This window comes from Symphalangus syndactylus, chromosome 5 (genome assembly GCF_028878055.3).
Source record: "Symphalangus syndactylus isolate Jambi chromosome 5, NHGRI_mSymSyn1-v2.1_pri, whole genome shotgun sequence".
In the NCBI taxonomy this organism is placed as follows: Eukaryota; Metazoa; Chordata; class Mammalia; order Primates; family Hylobatidae; genus Symphalangus; species Symphalangus syndactylus.
Genome location: NC_072427.2, coordinates 99,851,742 through 99,878,335, shown reverse-complemented (window position 1 = coordinate 99,878,335; position 26,594 = coordinate 99,851,742). Strand labels below are relative to the sequence as shown.

The 26,594-nt window shown below is 37.1% G+C and overlaps 3 protein-coding genes across 3 annotated transcripts in view; 1 reads left to right on the top strand and 2 right to left on the bottom strand.

Moving 5' to 3' along the window:
• The window catches only part of LOC134736837 (dapper homolog 1-like), a 241,552-nt gene that overhangs the window by 193,493 nt on the left and 21,465 nt on the right, over positions 1-26,594 (top strand). The window lies entirely within an intron of this gene.
• KRTAP24-1 (keratin associated protein 24-1) lies at positions 13,327-14,969 on the bottom strand. Its single transcript, XM_055276953.2, has one exon. The coding sequence runs from the start codon at positions 14,949-14,951 to the stop codon at positions 14,187-14,189; it is 765 nt and encodes a 254-aa protein (XP_055132928.1). The 5' UTR covers positions 14,952-14,969; the 3' UTR covers positions 13,327-14,186.
• On the bottom strand, positions 21,234-21,602 carry KRTAP25-1 (keratin associated protein 25-1). The gene has a single exon (XM_055276954.2). It carries the CDS (start codon positions 21,576-21,578, stop codon positions 21,270-21,272), a length of 309 nt encoding a protein of 102 aa, XP_055132929.1. The 5' UTR covers positions 21,579-21,602; the 3' UTR covers positions 21,234-21,269.

Sequence of the window (26,594 nt, the reverse complement as noted above, 5' to 3'; positions counted from 1 at the left end):
CAGGCACCCGCCACCAGGCCCCGCTAATTTTTTGTATTTTTAGTAGAGTCAGGGTTTCATCATGTTGGCCAGGCTGGTCTCGAAATCCTTACCTCAGGTGACCCACCTGCCTCAGCCTCCCAAAATGTTGGGATTACAGGCGTGAGCCACTGTGCCTGGCCTAGTTTGCTTTTAATAATGGGCCCGTCTTGCTTTTGAAATAGGCATCTTTTATACTGAAATGATCTTATAATTCACTAGAGAGAAATTCATTACAATGTGTGCCTATTCTAAAACTCACCCAAGAGTTTCTTTGCTCACGTAGATATAGGATAGTGACTCATACCATGGACCTTTGAGGCATAATTAAAGCAAAAACCTAAAATATTTTCTTCTTTAAGAAAAAAAAACAGTCTTCTGGTCAACTACATATTAAATGCACTTATGATTTTTATAGATGTAGCCTAAAATGACAAATATATAGCATAAAATCTTAGAGTTAGCTCAGAAGAGCAAAGTCGGTCTGTGATGGTTATGAAGGTATGGTCTGTTTTAAACGTTACTTCTTATGTTCTGTCAACAGGGGGCACTAGAGAGTAACAGGCAGGAGGAGAAAGGAACCGTTCCTTCTTTGCCTTTCTGTTTCTGTTAATGCCACTGTGGCAATGGCGGTTGCTTCCAGTTCCCCCCTCCCACCTTCTGATTTGAAGAACTAGTCCCGTTGAATTCCCAACAAGAGACCAGCACACCTCAACAGCAGTGCCCCCTCCATAGAGGTCTGGCTCACCGTTCCACAGGGTCCCCCTGTTCCACCATCTGAATTGTGCCTCTCTTCAGAGATCAGAGTTTCACTCCCCTAGCACTTACTGGATTCTAGCAACCCTGACTTCTTCCCTTTGTCCCGGATCTCACGGGTGAGGCTGCTTCCTGCAATTACTATCCCCGTCATCTTGGCATTCCCAGTCCTCTAATACTTGCCTAACCAATTCTCTATATTATATTGCCCTGGTTTCTGTTTTCCTGCGTGGACTCTGAGCAGTTGCCCAATGCTAGGCATACTATGTACATTTAGGAAAAGTTAAACTCCCAAATGGTCTTTCTCCAACCACTCTGGATCCGCAGCTAACATTCAATATCCAAGTCAGTTATAGAACACGTCAGCATCATCCACTCATCAAATCAGTAGTCATGTGAACAGACTGGTGCTCAGTAGCACTTCTAGAAGTAAAATGTTAAAGAAGAAAGTTCTCAGATAAAAACCCTTGACCATCATACTTATTGCACAGTATCTTTGCAGTTAAGGCAAGGGTCAAAAGCCGGCAATATGAACTGGTTTCTGAGAAATAAGCTTAAATTATTTATGCATTCTTTAAAATTGTTTCTAAGATACATTATTTTACAACTAAAGTTGCCTCCAGGCAAGAATAACGGGAGAGAATGAGACAAAGGAAAAGGGTGTTTGGGGGTACGGGGCAAAGGAAACAGAACTACTTGTTCTTGCCTTATGTTGAAATTCCATTCTTCATACTGATTTAGCAACTATAATAAAACTCACTCGGCAGTTTGAAAAACTAAATAAAAATTCTCGTTGCTTTTTCTGAGCCTGTAAAAGATTGTAGTTTTTAATGATAATCCATTCGTGGAGTCTTCCACTGCCCACCATCTCTCCCTGTGGTCAGGTTATATTCTGGTGCCCGGCTATAATCAACTTTGATCTTCAGCATTCCTTGAGTTTCTAAATATGATGATCTCACCTATCAGTGTGCCTCTCCTTTCTTTGTTTGCATTTTCCTTTTATTTTATGGCTGTAGAAATAAACACATATTATCTCTGGATCTTCATATCAGGAAGGGATGTATGACTTGGTAAGCTTTCTCACCAGCTGTTGAAAATAGTCAGATTCCAGCCCAACCAAACTGGAGTTAATATGTTCCTTGCAAAAATATGTCAGACTTTTTATTATGTTACTCTTTTAAAAGGTTAATAATTGTAGAGTTTAAATGGTCAAGGTTAAGGTGAACCTTATTATTACCTGATAATGATATTTAATGTCTTTAGTTGTGAAATCAGTTCCATCAGATATGGGGCCTGGTGTCTACTGAAAGCTTTAATGATCTGGCCCGGGGTCCAGGCAGATTTTACGAGTACACTTAGCTACATGTGTTTTACAAGAAGGGTGGAGTCGCTGAGTTAAAATGACTGCAGTTTGCAGCTTCTCTTCCGAAAATTAACTCGTGGAGGAAATTCTGGTCTCCTATGGCACTTCCTCTGTTTTTCTTCTTTTGAAACATAAATTAGCATTAGCCCAAACACAGGGTCTTGAGGAAATATGTAAGTTAGGTATAAAGCTTCCATTGGTAGCTCTTGGCAATTCAGTAATTAAGGTGTAACACAACTAAATGCATCTCTACTGATTTAATGGCTTATTTGTGACATGTAATGAAAATATGCCTGTATCTTTAAAAGACATTGCCTGGGCTTGGATGGATTCTGATAAACACTTTGGGAAGGGAACATGCAGAAGGAAGGCATAGTTAAACACCATAAAAAAATTTAACAGAGGTTGGGGCCAGGTGTGTTGGCTCACGCCTGTAATCCCAGCACTTTGGGAGACTGAGGCAGGTGGATCACCTGAGGTCAGGAGTTTGAGACCAGCCTGACCAACATGGAGAAACCCCGTCTCTACTAAAAATACAAAATTAGCTGGGCATGGTGGCGCATGCCTGTAATCCCAGCTACTCAGGAGGCTGAGGCAGGAGAATTGCTTGAACTTAGGAGACAGAGGTTGCGGTGACCCGAGATCGCACCATTGCACTCCAGCCTAGGCGACAAGAGTGAAACTCTGTCTAAAAAAAAAAAAAAAAAAACAACAAAACAGTTTATATCTAGAATGATAGAATCATCATATTTTAGAGGTGTAAGTGTTCATTAAATTCAACTCCTCTTTTTTTCTGGTAGGGAATCTGAGGCCCAGAGACGAAATGTGGCAATACCAGAACTAGAGAATAACCTCCTCTTCCCAAGCCCAGTCTCCTTTTACGACTCTGTGCCCTGTCTCTTGTCTCCAGTCATCTGCCTGACGTGGCTGCAGTGACAGGCATCATCTCCACTTCCCACAAATATGTATGTGGTCCCACAGGCCACCAGGCAACTATCCAAATGGCCTTTAGATTTTATGTAGAAAAGTTGAAGGACTGTTCACTTGCAAAAATTCATTGGTTTTATATTTTAAAGACTTAAATGATCCCTGAAATTGCTTTCTTGGTCCCATGTTCTGTCTCAGGATAGCAAAATATATAGGGCATCCCTGCGATCGGACACAGACTTCTAAAATCAACACGATGTTTCTAACAGCCTTGTTCACTGATACCCTCAACCCTATTTGGTAGTGATCATGAAAACCCTCTGCCTTTAGCAGTTTATTTTAGAATATGTTGCATAGCTATTTCTGAAGCTATTTACATGGAGATAACGATAAATATGCACCAAGTTTCATGTATGGAATAAAGTTTCATAACTTGGTAAACAGATGTTGACGGCATGGAATGATGTTTTGCAATCACTGAAAACAGCAGAACTTCTGGGCTTGGGACTCTGGGGTTGAGGTCCCCTTATGCTCTTGATTAGCATAGAATGTGAGCCTACACTGGAATCAGAAGAATAAAATTGTGCCCTAAATTTAGATTAGAGAAGGATTTGGGGCTGGTTTTGTGTCTGGTTAAACCATCATCACCTAAAATTATTGTTTCAGTGTGTGCTTCCTGGAAATATGTATCCCAGAATATTTTTTAAATTTTTATTTTTAGAGACAAGAGTCTTGCTCTGTTGCCCAGGCTGGAGTGCGGAGGGGTGCAATTATAGCTCACTGCAGGCTCGAACTCCTGGGCTCAAGTGATCCTCTCATCTCAGCTTTCCAAACAGCTAGGACTATAGACATACTCACGCCCAGCTAATTTTTATATTCTTTTCTTTTTTATTTTTAGAGGTGAAGTCTTACTACTTTGCCCAGGCTGGTCTTCAACTCCTGGCCTGAAGCCATCTTCCCGTCTCAGCCTCCCTAGTAGCTGAGATTACAGGCTCAAGCCAACATGACCAGCTCTTCCAGGAATTGTGTATAATAGTTTCTCTGCCATGGTATAGCTGTGGTTGAGAAAACCTTCACCGCGCCTTCACATTCAGGTTGGTTAGGTACTTTTTAGGCTAATGAGTTCATGCATTCTCTGGAATGAGTAGAGAAATGTTCCTTGAAAACCACCACAACCATCTTGATCAGATAGAGCTGTCATACCCAGTCCCTGGAATACTTGTGCTTTTATATTATGTTTCTATTAATATTTTATAACACTACTGTGGTTTCTTTTTATCTAAAAGCAAAGAGAACTGTAGATGTTCTATGCCTCAGGCTGGATTGCACTGTTACGCTTAAAATCTCTATTACCTATCTTTCAAGAGAGGCAAGAAAAAAAGGAAAAAAAATATGCTGGCTAAGTTCTCTCTTCTTTATCAACAGTTTCCTAAGTTATGGAGATAACATTCTTTATTATGATAATTATGCCCATGTCTTAAACCGATAATTAAAACAGAAAAAAAGCAGTAAATATGTATGTTCGAAAATAGTAGAACTATAACTTCTGGATATATACATAACACGTTTAAGAATCATGATGAAAAGACATGTATGTGTATTCACACACATCTATAAGCTCACATACCTATTCGCAATTATTCACAAAGTTAGCATAGTTATTGCCTTTATCTGATTCCAAGATAACCTTCAAAGAACCCATTAGCTTTAGTAGAAATTCAAACTTTAGTCATCATCCACATTAATGAGTTTGTAAGAGACAGAATTCAGAGAGTCAGATGTGACCTACCATGGTGAGGAGGCCTGGGGCAGGATGAGATTAATTCATCTCCAGTTTGAGGGTCTTTCTAGTTTATTGGGATGCCAAGGTTATGTGTTTTCAAGTCAATGATTCTCATATGAGGCCAGGAAGGGGAGTTGCTGGAAAATGTTTAAACAATCCTCTTCCCTGCCCTTTCCTTTCCTTTTACATGCTTTCCCTTACCTTCCTTTTCCCATTCCTCTTTATCTCCACCCCATTTCCTTCTCTCTTCTTGTTGATAGCGGTGGCCCATGCTGCGTGTTCCAAGCCAGAAATTAAGAACACTCTTGACTAAATTTATACCTTTTTCTTTGAAAATTTACTTGTTTATTCCTATTCTAGACTATTTCCCTCGAATTCAGGCAAGATCGGGAGTACAAGTTCTAAATTTTATAAGGTTCTTTCCCCAAATTTTAGTTCTGTTTGGAACCAGTTCTTAAATATTTTAATTTGTAGATATTGCCTCCATGTGAGACATTCTCATGTGCCATCTTGCTCTATGTGTTGCGGAATGAAAATGTATGTAATTCAGGACTTCAGGAAAATGTTCTTTCCCAGAGGGAAAGGCTACCTATGGCCAGGCACGGCGACTCACACCTGTAATGCCAGTGCTTTAGGGGGCCAATACGGGAGGATTGATTGAGGCCAGAAGTTCCAGAGCAGCTCTTCAAAATAGACCCCTTCTCTGCATAATAATAATAATAACAAAAATTAGCCAATTGTGGTGGTGCACACCTGTGGTCACAGCTACTCAGGGGGTGAGGCTGCAGGATTGTTGAAGCTGAAGAGTTTGAAGCTGCAGTGAACTATGATTGTGACACTGCACTCCAGCCTGGGAGACACAGCAAGGTCCTGTCTCTAAAAAAATAAAAAATAAAGATTACGTATGCTGGGCACAAATTGTTCCTGGCATCTTTCCTTTAGTTTCCTAACTTAAGGCATCAAATGGAGTGTAGATGGCACAATCCGATCTTGGAGTACCAGTGCTGAGAGGTAGGAAGATAGTAATATTTTTCTTGGGCCCGAAATATTTATACTCCCCTTATATACTTCTTGTTTCATCATCTATTGTTTCTCCTCATAACATTACACTAAAAAAAATAAGGAAAATAAGGCTATGTCTGCATTCTATCAAATAAATATCTTCCATTTCAAGTTCAATTTGCTTCCTAAGTGTAATAACAATAGAAGAAAGCCATAATGGAATGGAGTGATGTCATCTGATTTACTTTACACCATGAACTCCTTTTCAAATAAGTGCAGACTTGTTGTGCCCCCACAATACAAATCTTCATTAATTAGTTATTTACCAGGTACTTATTAAACAATTTTCCCTTAAATGATAGGTAGTGTGACCTATTTTAGGGAGCACTGTTTTGGGTCCGGAGAAACCACTCTTTGTTACTAAATGGGTTCTGAACACTTTGAAATGGCAAAAAGTTGCAGGCAGAGAACACATATGTCACCTTTATTTTTGACAGTAGTGTTAAAACAAATGGCTTTGCCAACACTAAACCCTAGAATCAGACAGAGTTACCCATGTCAGGGTAGCATGGGTCCAGGAGAAGTTGCCTAAGATGGGGAAAGTAGTGGGAGTGGACAGCCTGGGCAATTTATACATGAAAAAAAAGGGTTCCCAAGAGTGGGAGGGTCAGGGATGAAAGGCGCATGCCCAGTTATTCTTCTCGGATATATCAATCATAAAGGTGTCTTCATCTCTCCAGAGGCTGAGTGAATAAAGGGTTAGAGAGAGGTCAGAAGGATATTTAGGGGAAAGTCATTCCTCATAGGAAACAGTAGTGAGAAAAAAGCCCTTTTAATACCCTAGGCTACTACAACAACAATAATTTAGATTCTGGCTCTAGCTTCCTAGCTAACTAGCTCTAAAACCTTGGATTGTGGTTCTCAATCACATCCTCTACAGAAAAAAAGGCTGTAGAGTTGGTGAACTTTAGGGCCTCTTCACTTTTATAATACAACAAAATTACTGTCATTTGTCATTTGTTGAGCACTAGCCCTAGGCACTGTGTCAGAGCATCTTACACTCTCCTTTATTTAATTCTGAGAAAGTCCATCACTCTATAAAAATCCAGAGGGTTAAATGGTGGTTTATGCTATACAACTTAAGTAGAATAGTCAGGATTGCAACTCAAGGTCAATGAGTCACTCTGCTCTGCTCATGATATGTGAATTAAGGTGCCACACACAGTACATGAAGAAAGAAGCACTTGGTATCTTGGTATTTTTCTTTGAGTCTATCAGCCACCAAATAGTTCTCAAAATTACTCAAGATTTATATTACAACCAGCTATTGTAGCACAAAATAGAAATCCAATGTCTTCTCCAATCTGGGAGAAAAGAGCTCAGAAACGACTCCTACTTGTTAGAGATTACTGAGTAAAGTTGCAAATTGATGAAAAATACTAGACTCTGTAGTAATACATCCTCAGTCCCTTCACTCCAGGTAAAAAATGGTTCACCGTAAGAAGTCACAACCATGACAATAATAATCGTCGTTATCATAGTTGTTTCCTGAAAGATAGAATTCTGGACTTAAAAATCTTTATTTTTATTCTATTTTGAATGAAACCATTCCAGATTGAGAATATTTATTCTTTAGATAAAGAAACTTTAACATAATTCTTTGCATTAAATAGCAGAATCTGAATTTAAATTCGGGGATTGTATATTTTTGATTTAAAAAAACAAGAAAATTACTTTCTACTTTTTTTTTTTTTTTTTTTTGACACGGCATCTCGCTCTGTCTCCCAGGCTGTAGTGCAGTGGCGCAATCTCGGCTCACTGCAAGCTCCGCCTCCCGGGTTCACGCCATTCTCCTGCCTCAGCCTCTCCGAGTAGCTGGGACTACAGGCGCCCGCCACCACGCCCGGCTAATTTTTTGTATTTTTAGTAGAGACAGGGTTTCACCGTGGTCTCGATCTCCTGACCTCATGATCCGCCCGCCTCGGCATCCCAAAGTGCTGAGATTACAAGCGTGAGCCACTGCGCCAGGCCCTACTTTCTACTTTTGAATAATTTTTCCTTTAAATATGTGAGACCCTGGAGTTTGAGGAAGTAAACAATTGCATCGTCCAGAGTTTTCTGGACTCCAGACTGTAAGACACTGAAAACAAAGGTGAGAGCTGAGCTTCAAATGCTATTCTGATTTGTCAGTAACCTGACTGTAGATACATAGCTTGGGGACTCGCTGAGTCCTGTCAATCAGATTAAACTCACAGACAGACAGAACAAGAACCATGGGCATATAATGAGTAGTTGAAGGCAGGAAACATTTTATTAGATCAGCTCTGAGACACCTATGCACATCTGATCAAGAATTCAGTTTGCTTCTGATTCTAATTCTGCAGTAATCTAGAAACCATGATTCCAGCCAGCACTGATATAAGTGGAAATTTTAGCGTGGACAGTACAGTATTGGGGGTTATAGATAGAGTTCCAGGATCTTGGAATATTCTCTCATAATGTTGGGAGTGGCAGTATGGTTAATTGAACTGTCATGTGAGACCTCTGCTCATTAAGGGCCTCCTGGTAAGTGGAAACCCTTTTCCTTTAGTGAATCACATGACTAACTGTATGATGAGAAATTTGATAGGCAGCTTGTGGTGAACTCAAAGAAAAAAAGATTAAGAAACCCAATGGAGGCAGGGCGTGGTGGCTCAGGCCTGTAATCCAAGCACCTTGGGAGGCTGAGGAAGGCGGATCACTTGAGGTCAGGAGTTCGAGACCAGACTGGCCAACATGGCAAAACCCCGTCTCTACTAAAACTATAAAAATTAGCCAGGCGTGGTGGTATGTGCCTGTAATCCCAGCTATTCGGGAGGCTGAGACAGGAGAATTGCTTGAACCTGGGAGGTGGAGGTTGCAGTGAGCCAAGATCATTCCACTGTACTCCAGCCTGGGCAACAGAGCAAGAGTCTGTCTAAAAAACAAACAAACAAACGAACAAACGAAAAAGCCAAACTTAATGGAACAAAAAAGTTTCACTGGACTTAGAAAATATGTAGGCTTAATACACCCATCAGAAAATACATTCTATGAAAGAAGGGTTCAGAAGGATAGTGGTCAGTAATACAGTTTCAAGATAGCAGGCAGAAATAAACATGAAAATTATGCTGTATATTAATGCTTTCCATAGCATGCAAAATGTAGCTTTATCAACTCTTTAAACTATATTATAGAGTAAATTGTTAGTCATCTAAACATAAACTGTCTTGTATATACATTAAAACAGATTTTCATGGTTAAGTAGATTGTGCATTAAATAAATTCTAGGGTACGGTTTTGCTTGATTCATATATTTGGGACAGAAGGTGTATATGTACTTTGTTTTCTTGTACTTCTTTCTCTGTTGTCTATAAAAGTGAGGGGGGTATGTCTAATAAACACCTGGATGCTTATAGCTCCTTATAGCTAATATTTGGATTTGTAAAATTTTTATAGCTGTGAAAAGTGATACTTCAGTTTATAATCAGGGTTTATTTCTCACAAAACAAATGAAAATTAGGTGGTTATCTTATTTAGGAGGTGGAAAACTTTGGTCAACTATGCAGTGAAATTTATGGGAAAAGAAGTTTAAGTTGTGTATTTTTAAACACGCATTTAAAGGATCTTGGCTGATTTCTTGTCACTGGAGCTATGGACATAGTATGTTGTTTACTAAGGATATTCTTTGCCTAAATAAAATTTAACTAAAATTGAATCAGACAGACACATATGAATCCTCACATCCTATGACTTTCTAGAAGGCAATGTGCTGTACAGGACTGATGCCTATTTCATTTTGCTATTCAATATTTTTATTAATAGTAGTTTGGAGGATGTTGTTGACTCTAGTAATTCTTAGGATGGGACCAACTTTATTTCTCAGTACTTCTATTTTTCTAAATTTTAAAAATTAATTGCTCATCAAAACATAATTGTTAAGTCTAAAAATCACTTTAAGAATCTCGAACTAGAAATACCATTTGACCCAGTAGTCCGATTACTGGGTGTATACCCCAAGGATTGTAAATCATTCTACTATGAAGACACATGCACACGTATGTTTATTGTGGCACTATTCACAATAGCAAAGACTTGGAACCAACCCAAATGTCTATCAATGATAGACTGGTTAAAGAAAATGTAGCACATATACACCATGGAATACTATGCAGCCATAAAAAAGATGAGTTCATGTCTTTTGCAGGGACGTAGATGAAGCTGGAAACCATCATTCTCAGCAAACTAACACAAGAACAGAAAATCAAACACCTCATGTTCTCACTCATAAATAGGAGTAGAACAATGAGAACACATGGACACAGGGAGGGAACATCACACACCCGGGCCTGTCGGTGGGTGGTAGGCTTGGGGAAGGATAGCATTAGGAGAAATACCTAATGTAGGTGATGGGTTGATGGGTGCAGCAAACCACCATGGCACATGTATGGTTATGTAACAAACCTGCACGTTCTGCACATGCACTCCAGAACTTAAAGTATATTAAAAAAGAAAAAAAGAATCTCCTATCCTTATTTCCAAGACTTCTCCAAAGCTAACAATTTTTATGTAGCTGTGTTTTTGTAAAGCTTTTTATTCTCTCTCTCTGTATATGTACACACGCACATACCTCCTATAATATACAAACGTATATTACATAAAGAAATGTTTGTTTATTTGCAAGTGGTTATACATAAAATATGCCACTCTACATAATTTTAATAGATCTTATTTGTTAATTTTATAATTTTTGTCATATTAATTCTTATGGATCTGTTCCACCCTTTTTATCTGTTGTAAAATATGTATTCATATGACTATATTATAATTTATAGTCTCCAGTTGATGGACTTTTTAATTGTTCTCAATTTTTCAGTGTCCAGGTGGTGCCGAGGTGAATATTGTAGAACTTGAAAGAATGTTTAGGTAGAAGGGACTTTGAGAAGTGAATTTACTTTGTCATAAAGTGTGGGTATTTTAAATATTCACATATATAGTGGCTCTGTTAAATTCCATTTCCATCTGCAGTATATGAGGATATATTTTTAAGTTGCCATATGATTAACTTTAAAAAAGTTTGCCAAATGGATGGTTACAAATAATATTTTGTAGGTTATAATTACCTATTACTAAGGTTGAACTCTTTTTAATATTTTTATTAAATTATATTTTCTCTGTTAGTAATTGCTTATATACTTTGCTTATTTTCTATTGAGTCATTTGTTCTTTCTTTTATTTATTTATTTATTTTTTTGAGATGGAGTCTCACTCTGTCGGCAGGCTGGAGTGCAGCGGCACAATCTCAGCTCACTGAAACCTCCACCTCCCGGGTTCAAGTGATTCTCCTGCCTCAGCCTCCTGAGTAGCTGGGACTACAGGCGCACGCCACCATGCCCAGCTAATTTTTGTATTTTTAATAGAGACGGGATTTCACCATGTTGGTCAGGATAGTCTTTTAATTTGTAGGAGTTCTTGAATATTTTGGATAGTAATTTTATGGTACATGTTGTATATATTTTCTCTAAATCTGGCTTTTTTTTCTACGTTTTGTTGCTAGCTTGATTTTTTCATTAATAGACTATTTTTGTACGGTTAATATTTACAGAAACATTGAGTGGAAAGTACATGGCGTTCTGGTAGGCATTATCATCTCCCCATCCCTATACATGCTCTTGCTTTATTTTTAATTTCTTTGTGATATCTCATATTACCAGGAGCTTTTCATTTTGATGTAGCCATATTTGCTAATCTTTTATTTTACAATTATTGTTTATTTGTTTGTTTGTACTTACTTGAAAAAAATCTTTCCTATCTAAAGTCTTTAAGGAAATATATTTTCTCTTTTTTATTTTAGGCTTTTTCTACTTAAATTAACTACATCTCTTTTCAAATTTGCCTGTCACCTCACACATTTTTCTCCATTGAGTACACATACCCTAGTTACCACCACTCAGATATCACTTCCATGCCATTTCTTCCCCTGAGTGTTCTCTTGTTCTTCAGGTTAGGAGCAATTGTCTTGCCTGCCAGAGTCTTGCAAAAAAAAAGGTAATTTTCTTTTCTTCCCCTGAAGTCTTTATATTGTACTTAAAATAGTCAAGACAGTATTATGTTTGTTTCGGTATATTACTCTTCTGAATAGTTCTTGAGAACAAGATCTATAAATCTTGATATCCCCAAAGAGTCCTACTCAGTGTCTCAAAGAATAGGTTTACCATTAACTTTCATAAAGAGAAAAAAATGTATGTTTAGTTTGGACAACTGAATGCTCATCTGGGACACACAGTAATTATTTCCAAATACTTGAACACCTATCCTAGGTTAACGGAATTGAAGTGGTCCTATATGGTCAATAGATCATTGCTAAGGGCAACTATACAGTATTTTTCTCAATATGAAGAAGAAATTTCAGCAGATAGAATTCTCTGAAAATTGAACGAACTCACAAAGGAGTGACTTGATTATTCCCAGCCACATTCAAGCAGAAACAGTGCATTAATATTTCTTCTAAAGCCCTTTGTACACACAGTAGTCCTACTGAAGGAATGAATGATGTATTAGCTCTATTTATATGCTTCGTGAGTTTTAATTTTAAATATTGACTTGATATTGGGGATTCTTTCCCATCTTTCCAGACTTCAGTTACACCCATCTCTGGGGATCATTTTATTTTTCTTTAAACATGATTTGCTTTTTATTTACAAAAATGCTTAGGGTATTTATCATCTTGTTTTCACCACTCAAATAGATGATTTTATTTTCATTTTTTGGATAATAACTTATAGAGGTTAAATGACTTCTAGGAAGTTCAACATTAAATTTATTTAACTGCTGAAACCTTATCTATAAAACCAATAAATACACATACTGTGCTGAGAAATAAACATATGTTTAATACTCTATGTACTCTTAATTAAATTGATTTATGTTTCCAAATTTCTGTATATCAGTATTAATGTAGACATTCTAGGTGAGATAAACATAACATGTTAAAAACAGAACAAGTCAGAAGCTTGTGATTCCATATTCTACTTTTTTTTTTTGGACTGAGTTTCACTTTTGCAGCCCAGGCTGCAGTGCAGTGGCACAATCTTGACTCATTGCAACCTCCGCCTCCCGGGTGCAAGAGTCTACCGCCTCAGCTTCCCAAGTAGCTGGGATTACAGGCATATACCACCACGCCTGGCTAATATTTTTTTTGTATTTAGTAGAGATGGGGTTTCACCGTGTTGGTCAGGCTGGTCTTGAACTCCTGACCTTAGGTGATGCACCTCCCTTGGTTTCCCAAAGTGCTTGGATTATAGGCATGAGCCACCGCGTCCGGCCCCTTCTTTGTATTTTTAATTTAGACTCTAAACTAAATGGCAGGAAATCAGCATTTTGACAATGCTATGCATATTGCCCAGAACATGGATGAAATTTTAGCAAATGTGAAATAAAGCATAAGGAAAGCCATTACTTCCAGACAGAAATTTGTTTATTAACTAAGAGCTAGGACATTTTCCAGAGTCAGAATGCAATAAATCAGCAAGGCAGGATGATAGGAGAATCCTAAACGTAGATTAAACATAATTGTAAAGAGTCTCTAACAGTATTTGTTCTTCTTTCAACAAATAATTTTCATGCTTTAGCTAATTCTGAGGCTTTTTCTTAGGCATGGAGAACAAAAGCCGAGTACCAGTGAATCTTGTTTTATGGCTTCTCTGGAAGAGAAGATTTGCTGAAGTCTTCTATTTTTGAGCTCTAGTCACCATTGCTATTTGCCTGTTCTTACAATCAGTCAGTAAGAAAAGGATGAAATAGTTCAACTTATTATGCTCAAGATAATGTTATCTGTCAGCTTATTAGCAAGGTGCTAGTTAGGTAGTTGACAAAAATATTAATGACAATCAAAGCCATCCGAATGAACTTGCATGCTGGAATCTGCAGTCAAACCATGGAGGCCCCATTTCATCAGGAAAGGTAGGTGATAATCACACTGTCAGACAAGTGACAGTGACAGCCAAAGTAAGAAAGCTGGTGATGGTTGTATTTCAAATGGAGTCTCTTCAGTAAGTCCATTGTAATAAATCTCAGAAATAACAATGTTACCTTCAGGGTCAGCTTTTAGTACAAAGAGCAATAACAGAACAACAGAAAAAAAGAAAAGCTAGCAGGTGATACTGGCTGTGGTTAATAAGCCTGGGAGTTATGTTTGAACTTAATGTAACAAGATTCTTAGGCTGAATAAAGAGATTCAGCAGAAAATTAGATATTCTACTACTTAGTAGAATCTTCCCCATTGGGCAATTTCCAGCTGGTATAAATTCTGGAAGTTGGTCAATAGCATTTCAGAGGTCTGCTACCACTGCATAAATACCTCAGAGGTGGAAAGGTACTGGGTATACAGCTCAGAGACCTGAAGCTTCCAGATAAATAGCTCAGTGGTCGGCAGCTCATAGGCCCGTAGCTTGAGTAGTGATAATTTCTCATTAAATAGCTTTGGGGTTGGCAGCTGTTGGAAATATAACATAATGGTGAGACGTAGCTGGGTATGAAGCAAGGATTTTGGTAGCTTTTATACCCCAAAGTACTCAATCTGCAGTGGTTTAGAGTTTGGAAACTCTTGGATAAGCAGTTAAGTTGTCCAAAGCAATTGGAACTGATGCGGAGGGTTTGGCAGGCTTTGGATGCATTTCGAGTGGGTATGTGACGATTGCATACATACCCGTTGGTCTGAGTGCATGGGCTGCAGCCGCGGCTGGGGCTGATGTTGGTAGTTTCACAGACACTGAAGACTTGGCCTGCTGATGGGGAGTCGCAGGGCACAGAGGAGTTTGACGGGTCACAACCAGTGGTGCTGCAGGTCTTCGGCTCACAGCTGGGAGATTCGCAGGTTGGTGCTTTACCGTAGGATTCTTGGCAGTAATCCAGGAGCCAGAGATTTCCTTGGTAGCTACTGGGTAAGCAGTGTCCAAAGGTAGGGCTTAAATCATTGGAGCTAAGAGTAACAGAAGAAGTCACTGGGATATAACAGTGAGTTCTGTATGATGTGGTACTGCAGACCCCAGGATAGCCTAGAGTAGACATGGAGCCTGCATGCATGCTCAGTGGTCGCTGTGCAGTGTGGCTGTGGCCTAAGGAGGTTTTATACCTTCCCTGGTGATTGTCAGAAGCCTCTCCAGACTCTTCCTTGTCTCTGCTTGGGGCAATAACACAGCAACATCTCATTAGTGTGTTGGTTAGCCACAGAGGCTAATGTTTTCACACATGTAAAAATAATTTTATTTTAATTCTTCAAAGTATCCATAATCACCACTTTGGACCATCACCCATCACTCATCATCTGTAGACCCTACCTTCAGCAAATAGTGATTTTCGTGTTAATAGGCAAACTCTCATCTGTCAATCAGAGGTTAACAAGAGTTCATGGGTCTATAGGCTTCTGCAACTTGGTTATTTAAAGGTTCACAAGGACTCAAGTAAAGCAAGGAACCTGTATTTTTCGACTCTGTTAACTATTGGAAAACACTGAAGGACTTAATCATATACTCTGAAATAAGCCAAGTAGTTTGCCTGTCTCAACATGGTTACTCAAAAGCAGGCATTGACCTTTCAAGAATCAGTTTCTCCAAATATGTGCTATACTCTTACCTGTGCAGGGCCATATACCGGTAGGAGCTTCTCATGTAATGTATTAGGAGAAGTCCATAGGTAAGACTCACAGCAATACTTGGGAAACTTGGTGACCTACACCAGGCTAAAAATGAACTTGTTCCCAGGGGGCATTTTTTGCTAAGCAACCAAGACTTCTGTTAAATCCCTTCTTAAAGAGTGTCTGCAATATGCACTATCAAATAAACCCAGCTTTGCAAGATGATACCTTCCTAATTGACTAAGACTCATATCACGTGTTCCATTGCCTGCTGTAAACCCCAATTGCTGTCAGATGTAAACATTTTCCCCGTTTTTCCCCAAATAAGTTCTCTTATTCTTTATTTGCTTTCTTTTGCACCTACGCTTTATTTTAATCCTGTGTTGAAAAATGCAGTTACTTTTAGTTTATGTCAACAAAAGGAAATAACTGTTTAAAAGTTTTATCTGAATAGACTGTATAGTTCTTATGAGCACTGTATATATTAAATAGCACTTTTTACTCCTCAGGGTGAAGGCTAAAGAATTTTTTTAAAAGATTTTAATTTAAACTAAAGAATTGAAATTTTGTTCTTCAAAATATAAAATTATAATTTATACTTCCAGCCTCCATTGAATTGGAAACAGCAATGCATTTATTAACAGTAAACAGTTCAGACAGAGAATAGAACAGTCTTCTTCAGGTAGGATCATCTATGGGGATAGATTTTAAAATTAACTCTATAGCAAACTATGAGATTTCTCTCACTGTTTTCGATTACTTTTCAGTTAGATTTTTCAAATGCACACCAATTTAAACCTACAGATATTCTCTTTTTTAAAAAAAAATCTCCATTTTCTCAGTGCTTTTCTCAGTATTCTGTAAGTTGACAATAAGCAATTTTGTATTAAACATGTTTTGCTGCCTTCTGCAGTTTCTCTCAGGTGACAAAGGCCACAGTCATGAAACCGTATTTCCAGCAAATTGGCAACAGAGAGCCTTGGGATTTTGTGCAGAAAATGTTAGTCCTGAGGCAGGCAAAATAGGAAAGAAGATACATAGGCCAACTTAGTTGATGGCCAACTTTCCGCTAAGTTACTGAGCCCCAGTGATACACAGAAAAGCCAGAGGTTGATGAAGCTTTATTTCTACATTTCTCTATCGTGTCATTGTTACCTCTAGTCTTTTTTTTCTTAGGCATCCTTGAAGAGGTTTGAGGGCTAACACCATCAACAAATACAGAATATGTTAAGTCAATTACCTGCAAAGCTCACATTCTTCCCTTCCATCTTAAAATTAAATAGTGAGGTATTTTGAATTAATTTTATTCACACAGGTGTAAGTCTAAAAAATAACGTGGAACATCATATGGCATGACCAATATTCAAAGCATGAGCCATTACAACATATTTAAATTGATTTTGGTATGATAATATTCTAAACAAATAAACAATGAGCTTTGAGAAAGCAACCCTAGCTCACCTCCTCTCATTTGTTTTTATGTTTCTTCTCCTTCCTTACTCAGAATATCACACACCTATGGAATCATCACCCCATCCCATTCACATCATCATTTTCTGTACATGATACCTCTGCAGAATTGTCTCCTACTCTAATCTCAACCTTTGAAAGAGAAGGAGCACACCACATCAGAAATATAGCAAATATCAGGTTCACAGCAATGGCAGGCTTGAGTAGAAAATAAAGACCATTGTCGTTTGAGTGGCATTGTGGTCTGAAGGCTTTGGAGAGGCATATGTATTTCTCTGTTTTCACTTAACTCCTAAAATAATGTTTTCTTCCATTAATTCCCCTGTTGTTAGTATTTGTTGTGTGTGGAAGGCTGAAAAGTGCACCCACCCAAGAGGCTCACTTTCTAGTACTGGGAAATCTGTGAATGCTACGTGACATGGCAAAAAGGGACTGTGCAGGTGTGACTACATTAAGGATCTTGAAGTGGATTATCTGGGTGGGCCTGATGTAATTTCCAGACAATATGAGGATGGAAACAGTTTGGAATGATGTGGCCACAAGCTAAGGAGTGTCAGCAGTCATTATAATCCAAAAAAGGTGGGGAATGGATTTCTCCCTGGGGATTGCAGGAGCAATCAGCACTGTTTGATAACTTCACTTTGGGTCAGTGAAGCAGATTTTGGACTATTGGCCTCTAGAACTGTAAGAAAATACACTTTTGTTGTTTTATGCCTTTCCATTGAGTTTGTGGTAAGTTGTTACAGCTGTCACAGGAAATAAATACACTATGCCAGAAAAGTATAGGAAAATATAATAGATAGTCCTTATGTAGTTGGAGAAGTTTGCACTCTGTATTCAGGGAAAGTTTAAGATGTAAGGAATAAGCTTCCTAGCTATCAGATAATTCAGAGAGATACCAATACTGTCTGTGGAATAAGCAACAAACTTCCTATATCTAATGAGCCGGTAGATTCCTTTCCTCATTAAAAAAGAGTTATGGAACTCTTTCCCAATTTTATCCAAAGGTTAAAAATCCTTTAGGGTAAACAGAAGATCAAAGAAAGCTAAATTTTCCAGTAAATGGCTCTTAAACAAAATAACAGAGGACACTTTTCTAGTCTTTTAGGTCAAACAAAATTTTATATTCCCTTTTGCTACTATATATGCAATATTGTATTTTTCCACTTGCCAAAATGGTGTTAAATTAGGCAAAACTGATCTTATGATTGAAAAAGCAAAATGTTTGTGAATCCATACTTACATAACAATTGAATTGCAAATATTGAGTCAAAATGATTGGTAACCTAAAATATTGGTTACTTGTTGTTTACAAGTAGCATTTATATTGCTGTAAATGTAATGCAGCATCTACATTGTTGGCTTAACAGATCATTAGTGGTTTAAGAAGCTGAAGAACAGATGAGAAATATAAAAAATTTTAAGAAACGGAAAAAAATGAAGGTAAAGCATTTAAAAAATGATAACACAAATGGGTGGAAAGATAGGAATTTTCATGCTTAAATTCAGGGAAACATGGTACACATGTAATGAAATACAACTGTAGTAAAAGTTAAACATTTTTAAATGGAACTGTCAGGACTGTACCCTAATGAGTTATGCATTACTGTCTTGCTGACTACCATTTAAATGTATTTATTAGCATGTACCCTTGGAAAATTGTTCTCTCTCAGTATATCAGTATCTTCTCATGTAAAACTGGAGCTAATAGCATGTACTTTGCAGGACTTTCCTGCAGATGCAATGAGATAATAAATATGAAAATACCTAGAAAAGTGCAATGGACATAGTAGATGCAAATTAAATCTTTTCTTTCTAATTTTCTAAAGCTCCACTTTAGGGAATTCCAGTCACCAATTAGACTAAAAAATATTATTCACAATTTACTTTGACGTTGTAAACACATAGTCCTACAATAATCATTGTGTCCTTTAAAAGTAAATGCTAAAAATGAACAATTCTACCTTGTGTAGTTAAGAAAAATGACTTGCTTGACAACAGGTTACTAATGACTCCTCTTGTATAACTCAAATCCTTCCGTGTCATATATCATTAGCTAGTTCCTGGAAGCCGTATATGTATTGCTAGCAATAAAGGCTCAGTGCTCAAATTCCCTGGATTCTAATCCTGTTTCTGATGCTCAGTTTGACTACCATGTGTTTCTGTAACTTAATTTCCACATCTTCAGAATAAAGCTAATAGTAGTATTTGCTCCATAGGTGGCTATGAGAATTAAATAGGTAGCTGTGAGAATTAATAGTATTTGCTCATAGGTGGCTGTATTTATTAAATTAAATAAATACCACTAATAGTAGTATTTGCTCAATAGGTGGGTGTGAGAGTTAGTCAAGCACAGCATAGGAAATATAGTCTTATGTAGCTGATGTTTTGATGTTAACTTTTATTATTATAATCAGCCTATAATGTTTGTTAGGATTATTTTTTTTTATTGTCAGTATTGGATCTCATCTAAAACCTACTGCATTTTGTATGTGTACCTCAAAAGAAGAAGAAAGAAAGAAGGAAGCAAGAAAGGAAGGGATGGAGGGAGAGAAGAAGGAAGGGAGAGAAGAATGAAGGAGGGAGGGAGGAAAAATGGAAGGAGAGAGAGGAAGGAAGGGAGAGAAGAAGAACGAAGGAGGGAGGGAGGAAAAATGGAATGAGAGAGAGGAAGGAAGGGAGAGAAGAAGAACGAAGGAGGGAGGGAGGAAAAATGGAAGGAGAGAGAGGAAGGAAGGAAGGAAGGAAAAAGGGAGGAAAAAACATGCCAGAATAGGCTGTTTGAGGCTAGGTAACTGGCTATGATGTGTATAAATTATATGTTGATCTTAGAAATTAAATTTGGAGGAATTGAATAAGTTGAAGGCATTTACCACCATTTATATGGGAAATAAGGATCCCAGAGAGGGCATACCCCATAAAGGTACACACCATTAAAGTTAGTCCACCTAGAGAGAAAGGCTGGGCGGGGCTGTGGCAGAGAGGAAACAGTTTTATTTGAAGTTCAGATTTGTCATTCTAGAACTGAAGATTATGGTCACCAAGTAATTGATAACTTCCAACCGGCTTCTAGATTAGTCAAAACCTGAGCGAATAAAAATAGAGATAATATGAAAGATAAAGCAAAGTCTTTGAAATTTAACTTATGTGGGTCTTTGGGCAAGTTTCTTGACCTACTTGAATTTTCTTATCTGTAACAATGGGGATAATAGTATCTATTCATACGTGCATTGGAAGATTATTGATCATGTAGTGGTATGCCCGGTACATTGAAGATGATCAATATGATGGAATAGTTATTGGAATATGAGCAGTTGCTTGTAAGAAGAACAAGTTCTCAGTGAGTAGGTGGAATAACTGAATTAATTAGTTACATACATATAAGAGAGAAACAGGTTCAAAGTAATAATTTTCTCTATGCAAGGATCCATGGGAGGGAAGGGGGCAGGACTTAAGTTTAGTTCAAGAGGAAAAAATATTGTGCTGTCCATTGTACAGAGCTAAAATTTATGTAACCCCTTTGTGCTTAATCTTGTGGGGCAGGCTGGGCATTGTAACTTGTTCTGTTCAATGGTAATTTAGAAGACATATGTAGTGCTGATGAGCAATTAATTTTCCTTACTATTTTCTCTCTGCATCTACTGGCATTATTCCTGACAGTGAAGATCCTCTATGCCTGGGTCCCAGAATGAAAATGATTTGGGAGCTGAAACAATGAATGTGTAGTAGAGGTGATAAGTAGACCATTCCAGTTTTAAGCATCTGGAATTTTGAAGTTGTTGGTTGCTATGGCAAAATGTAGTCTATCTGGGCTAAATAATTCTCTTTTTAAGTGTTAGAAAATACAGGTGCATATTTAATGTTCAAGTAGTAGGACACATGCAATCAGATTCTTGAAAGGATCTACCTTGCCTGCGTTTTTCAGATACTCTTTCTTTTCTTTCTTTCATTATATTTGTTTAGTGAAACTAACAGTCCTTAACTTCATTGAAGATAATGAAGAATCAAAAAATACTCTTTTCTGTATAATTTGAAGACAGCTTATTTATAAATAACCATGAAAACTTGTCTTCCTATTCAAGGACATATTACTGGCATAGAAATCAAGAATCCCTGGCAGTGAAAATTTTCTAGTGAAGAAACAATTACAATCCCTTAGAATTTGATCAAGTAAAATGGTACAGGTTAAAACAGCACGTGAACTATAAACACAATGATCCATCAGCCTAAGAACAAATCTTCAACCTAAAGATAAAATTTCTGTAAAACGCTGTCAGGCAAGACACTGAAATGGCAATTCAGCATGTTCTTCTAAGAAATGGAGATTGCCAACCCACAAAATCAGAACAAGCTGGTTGGAAACTGCTGTACATGAAGGAAACAGGCTGGAAACTATGAAACACATAATTCGGGGATCTGAAGCTGTTGGATATAGAATCTGTAGGTTGATTACCACAGGAGAAATAGCTCAAAGGATAGCAGGTCCTAGACACAAAATTCAGTGGTTGACAGTGACAAAAAATAAAGCTCAGTGATTGACAGCCATAAGAGTGGTGGTTTTGGGGGTGGCAACTACTGAAAAAATAGCCTTGAGATCTGTTATGCATTGAGGATTGGCAGGAACTTGAGAAATAAGGATTGATAGACAAACAGCTAGTTGAGTGGCAAGGTCTGAAGACACAGTAAGTAGTAGAAAGTAGCAAGAAATTTCACAAATTGCATGCACACAACTGGATGAATGGTAGATGGAAGGTTTACCACGTCTCTGGGGAGTTTTCTAGAAGCCAAATTCAGTGTTGGTTGGACAAGCACAGAGCATGGTCCCAGTTTACATGAGTAGGCCAGAGTGCAGTGGATGAGGTGACAAGAACATAGCAGTAACTCCCAAGACAGCCGAAGTTGTAGTTTCCATAATAGCAGATGCTGGCTGACATGATAGTCTGATAAGTAACAAAGAATATCATTCAGATAAGTAACGAATAATAGTTTATCTAAGTCTACATCAAACTAGACCAGATTGCTTCTATACCTTGATAGCTATATACCCAGACTCTCTGCCTCCTCATATTTTAGATTAATTTGCATCATAATATCTTATGAACTTAGTGTTGTGTTGCCTATGAAGATAACTTCCTTCCCATCCATAAGTTTGGTTTTAATCTTCTATATATCTACAATTGTAATCTTTCTCCTGTTTATCAGGTTGGAGAATGTATGTGATGTAATCACTTGTGTATTTTATCTGCTTTGCTTCTGTTTCCACTCCTAAATAATGCTTAATTAAAAGGAGTCCATTTGAATGGATATTTATCCTATTCATTATCTACAAGGAACCCCATAGTTAGGAAGGCACAGTCCTCATCCTGGAAGAAGAGATACAGTGTTGCAATGCTTACAGGAGGTGTTGATGTCCTAAAACAGTTTCCATATATCAAAGTTTCTTGGATTTTCCAGACAAAATATCTCATGCTATTCCCTGTTTTTCATACTTAGCTGAGAATCTAATTATGTGATGTTGCTATCTGTATATTTGTCTTGATAGTCAATTTTATATAAGCATGTTAGGGTACCTTTTAAAGAACTCAGCTCTGACAACTTAATATTTTTCATACTTAAAAGTTGTGTTTGATTTCTAAAGACTTGAGAAAAGACACATAATATTTCTACATGGTGACATTGATGACATACTTGCTTTTATACTAGTACAAATGTCTTACATGTACCTGTGGTCTTCAAATAAGAGGATAAACATGATATCAATAGTCATCAGCTTGTGTACTAGCTTTCCAGAATTAATGGATGTCTTCATCTGAAGCGATTTATCAGGAGGACCAATTTGGTCTTCATGCAATTAGCTAAACAAGGATTATGCAAAACTATAATATCACATAAAATATATGTTCAAAGACTGCTTACTTGGATACAATGGAAGGAACAACAATCTTTATTTTGGATTCTTCCCCAAAGATGCAAGTTAATGTTTACAGGCATCTATTTCCTGGAGTGACTTGTCTTCCCAAACCAAAACATTCCATTCTCAAGCACCTTCTCACTTATCAACGGTGACGGAGTTTGTTCATGAGCAGAGGACACTAAAGATTCCAGGTAGCCACTTGGCATCTTAGAGTATCATTGATGATCCTTTTGTTGAATACTTTCCTATTGTACAATAGTCCTATTGTCCCTGCATTGTTCATTGAAGATTCTGGAAGGCTGATTATTATTTCATTTTTGAGGAAAAGATATTGAAATATCTTTTTAATTGGAAGCTTTTACAGAGCATTCAGAAAAGTGCAGGTATCTCATCACCCATGCAAACATGCACAAAGGAAGAAAAGAAAACAGAGACAGAGAAAACACGCTTATGATATATTTTTGATATTTATTTACATAAACATGACATTTGGTACAGATGTAGTATAAGGTTCTTCCTCTGAATTTCACATTTTTTGTTTCAGATAGTGAAAGAAAAAATGTTTGACATTTCACATGGGGAATTTTCACAGTTAATGTGCTACATTCTCGTTAAAGAAAGACTCAGATCACATCAATGTAAAAGAGGACTGTTAGGGGTAAAAAGGAACAAAAGAGATTGGAATCATCAAGGATTGAGATAAGTTTGAGAATCCGTCTGACATTTTTCCATCTTTTCTGAGAACTTTAAGCACTCCAGATAAGTGAAATCTTTCAGATCCTTATATGCTTCCAAAGAAGATTCCTCCAAAGTGAAATATGTTAGTTGAGATGTGTGCACCTCACCTAAATGCCTCATAATTTAGTTGAAGTTTATGTTCGCTTCTTATATTCTTTGTGAAATTTGAAAACAAGTGGTAACCAACTAATCTATAAAATATTTTCCTCAGCATATCGGCATGTTACATATGCGTTTCAAAACCAAAATTAAGGTTTTTCTTTTTAAACCATAGTGAAAATAGATTTGATCTCAATAGAACTGTTATTGAAACATATCTGGTAACTGGAAAGTCATTAGGGCTACAGTTATCAAACTAAATATAATCCCATCATTAATCATCAGTAATTAAAATTTAAGTTAGATATGGGGCATGTAAATGAGAGAAACCTGGTATCATCAAACAATGTATTACATCTTGATGACAAATGCCGGAGAAGTCCTATACATATACCTACCTGACACATGTCCTGATTTATTATTTCTAATTCCATTTATAATTTCTTCAAATGTCTGTAGAGACTAATGGTTCTTTAAGTTTAAAACATCTCCATGTAGCTACCTGGCTTAATAGCCTGAGATCAAAAAAGCTACTGAGAAGTTATATATTTTGTTTGAAATGATTGGTGGAGGATATGATGAAATTAACATAAAGTAATAAAAATAGCATTTAAGAGTTCACATTTTCACCTTGGGAGGTTGAGGCGGGCCGATCACCTGAGGTCAGGAGTTTGAGACCAGCCTGACCAACATGGAGAAACCTCTTCTTTACTAAAAATATAAAATTAGCTGGGCGTGGTGGCACATGCCTGTAATCCCAGCTCCTCAGGAGGCTGAGGCAGGAGAATTGCTTGAACCCGGGAGGTGGAGGTTGCGGCGAGCCAAGATTGAGCCATTGCACTCCAGCCTGGGCAACAAGAGCAAAACTCCGTCTCAAAGAAATAAAAAAAAAAGAGTTTACATTTTCATTCTCACATACTAATTAACATGCTAAATCTTATTTAGAGTTTATAAGTCTAATACATGCTCCGTATTTTCATTGGAGTTCTTTGTAAAATACAGATTTTAATGACTCCTAATTGCCTATATAATAAAGTACACACTCCTGAACAAGGTTCATAAAATCTTCAATATCTGGGATCAACATGTATTTTCAACTTCTCTTCATGATCCTATTCCAAAACCCCCATATTTCCATTTCAATTTAATGTTCAAATTTCATAAAACCCTGCTTTTTAGTCACAGAAACTCTGCGTAAGCTACACCCTTCTGGAATATCCTTCTCTATTGTGCCTCTGCAAATTACTTTAAATTTTTTAAAGCAGGTTAGAAATGGCTCTCTCAGAGATATTTTCTGCATCTCTTTACCCATTTCCATGCACTATGCCTTAAACATTGTATTTGATTTTCTCCTGTCACTATAGAGGTTGGAAAAAACGTTCATATTGGCCTAATTTTCTTGGTTGTGTGTAGAGATAGGGGGAGGGATCACTTTGTCAATTCCTCGCTCATCCTTTCTTAGAGATACTCCAACTTAATAGAGTATTGGTCCCAACATAATGATTTATAATTATTTTGTTCTTGTCAAACGTATATCATCTTGGCCCAGGATGAATAATGCTCATTCAAGAATTTAATAGCACTATTCAGTACATCATCACATTTGAAACATCACATACTTTCAATGCATACAATAGGCAAATAATACCAACCAAGAACCATATCAAGAAAAGGAGTGCTCCCATTTCTTTCCTTTCCTTCTTCCTTTTATCTATAGAAGTTTATTCAAAAATTAATTAATGCAATTACACAGAATATAGAACCTGTTTGCTTAGGTTCAATATCTATAAGATAAAGATATTTTATAGACTATCCCTCTAGTTTCTAAGACTTCGACCTTCTTGAGGCCAGAGATATGTCTTACTCATATCAGTTTTACTAGTTGCCAGTTCCTTAAACAACGTAGACAGTCAATAAATGTTTTTGAATGTTAGATGAATGAAATAAACTTTTTTTTACACTGAGATCAGATTTTTAAAAATCCAAGCCGCTTATTCGACATTGTTCCTTTGATTTTCTTTTTTTTCTTTATTAGCCACTCGAATTTAATATCTAGAGTCAAATTTTTGATTCTGGTCCTAAAAATTTCCTCTCCTGTATTTCCTTATCTTAGTAAGTTTAAATTAATCTACTTGATTTCTCAAGCCAGAAATCAGAGTATCAAACATGATTCTTTTATTTCCCTTATTCCCCACTTACAAACAATCAGCAAGTACTGTTTCTTTCTTCTAAGTATATCTCAAATGTATCTGCTTCTTTCCATATATGTGATCTCATTGTAAATCCTCCAGGCCTTCCTCATTCTTGCAACTATACACCTTACTGATCTGCTTCACTCTATCCTTCTACTCCATTTCTCTTCTAAATTTCTTCCTCTCATTAAGTAAATTCAAGTTTCTGACCTATTTCATTTTCCTTTGTTGCAAAGAATTTCTTTTAACATTTCTTCCAAGGCAGTTCTCCTGGCAACAAATTCCCACAATTTCTATTTGTCTGAAGGATAAGTTCACTGGATACAGAATTGTAGGTTAGTTTATTATTATTATTATTATTATTTATTTCCATAGGATTTTGGGGAACAGGTAGTATTTGGTTACATGAGTTAGTTCTTTGTGGTGATTTGTGAGATTTTGGTACACCCATCACTCAAGCAGTATAAACTGAACCCAATTTGTAGTTTTTTATTTTAAAAAACCTACTGTTTCTATTAACTGTGAACCATTCAATTATGTGGAATTTTAATCTTCAGTATTGTTACAATATGATGTTATTTCTGCTTTTTTGATCTCTTTGGAGACTAGCAACATAATCAAAATTCACTGGTATATCAAACTGTATCAGAGAAGTAACATTAGTATTCAGTTATGTATCA

Coding starts and splice junctions, on each gene's coding strand:
- KRTAP24-1 (XM_055276953.2), bottom strand. CDS start 14,951: ATGCATGCAGGCTCCATGTCTACTCTAGGCTATCCTGGGGTCTGCAGT.
- KRTAP25-1 (XM_055276954.2), bottom strand. CDS start 21,578: ATGCATAACAGATCTCAAGGCTATTTTTTCAGTAGTTGCCACCCCCAA.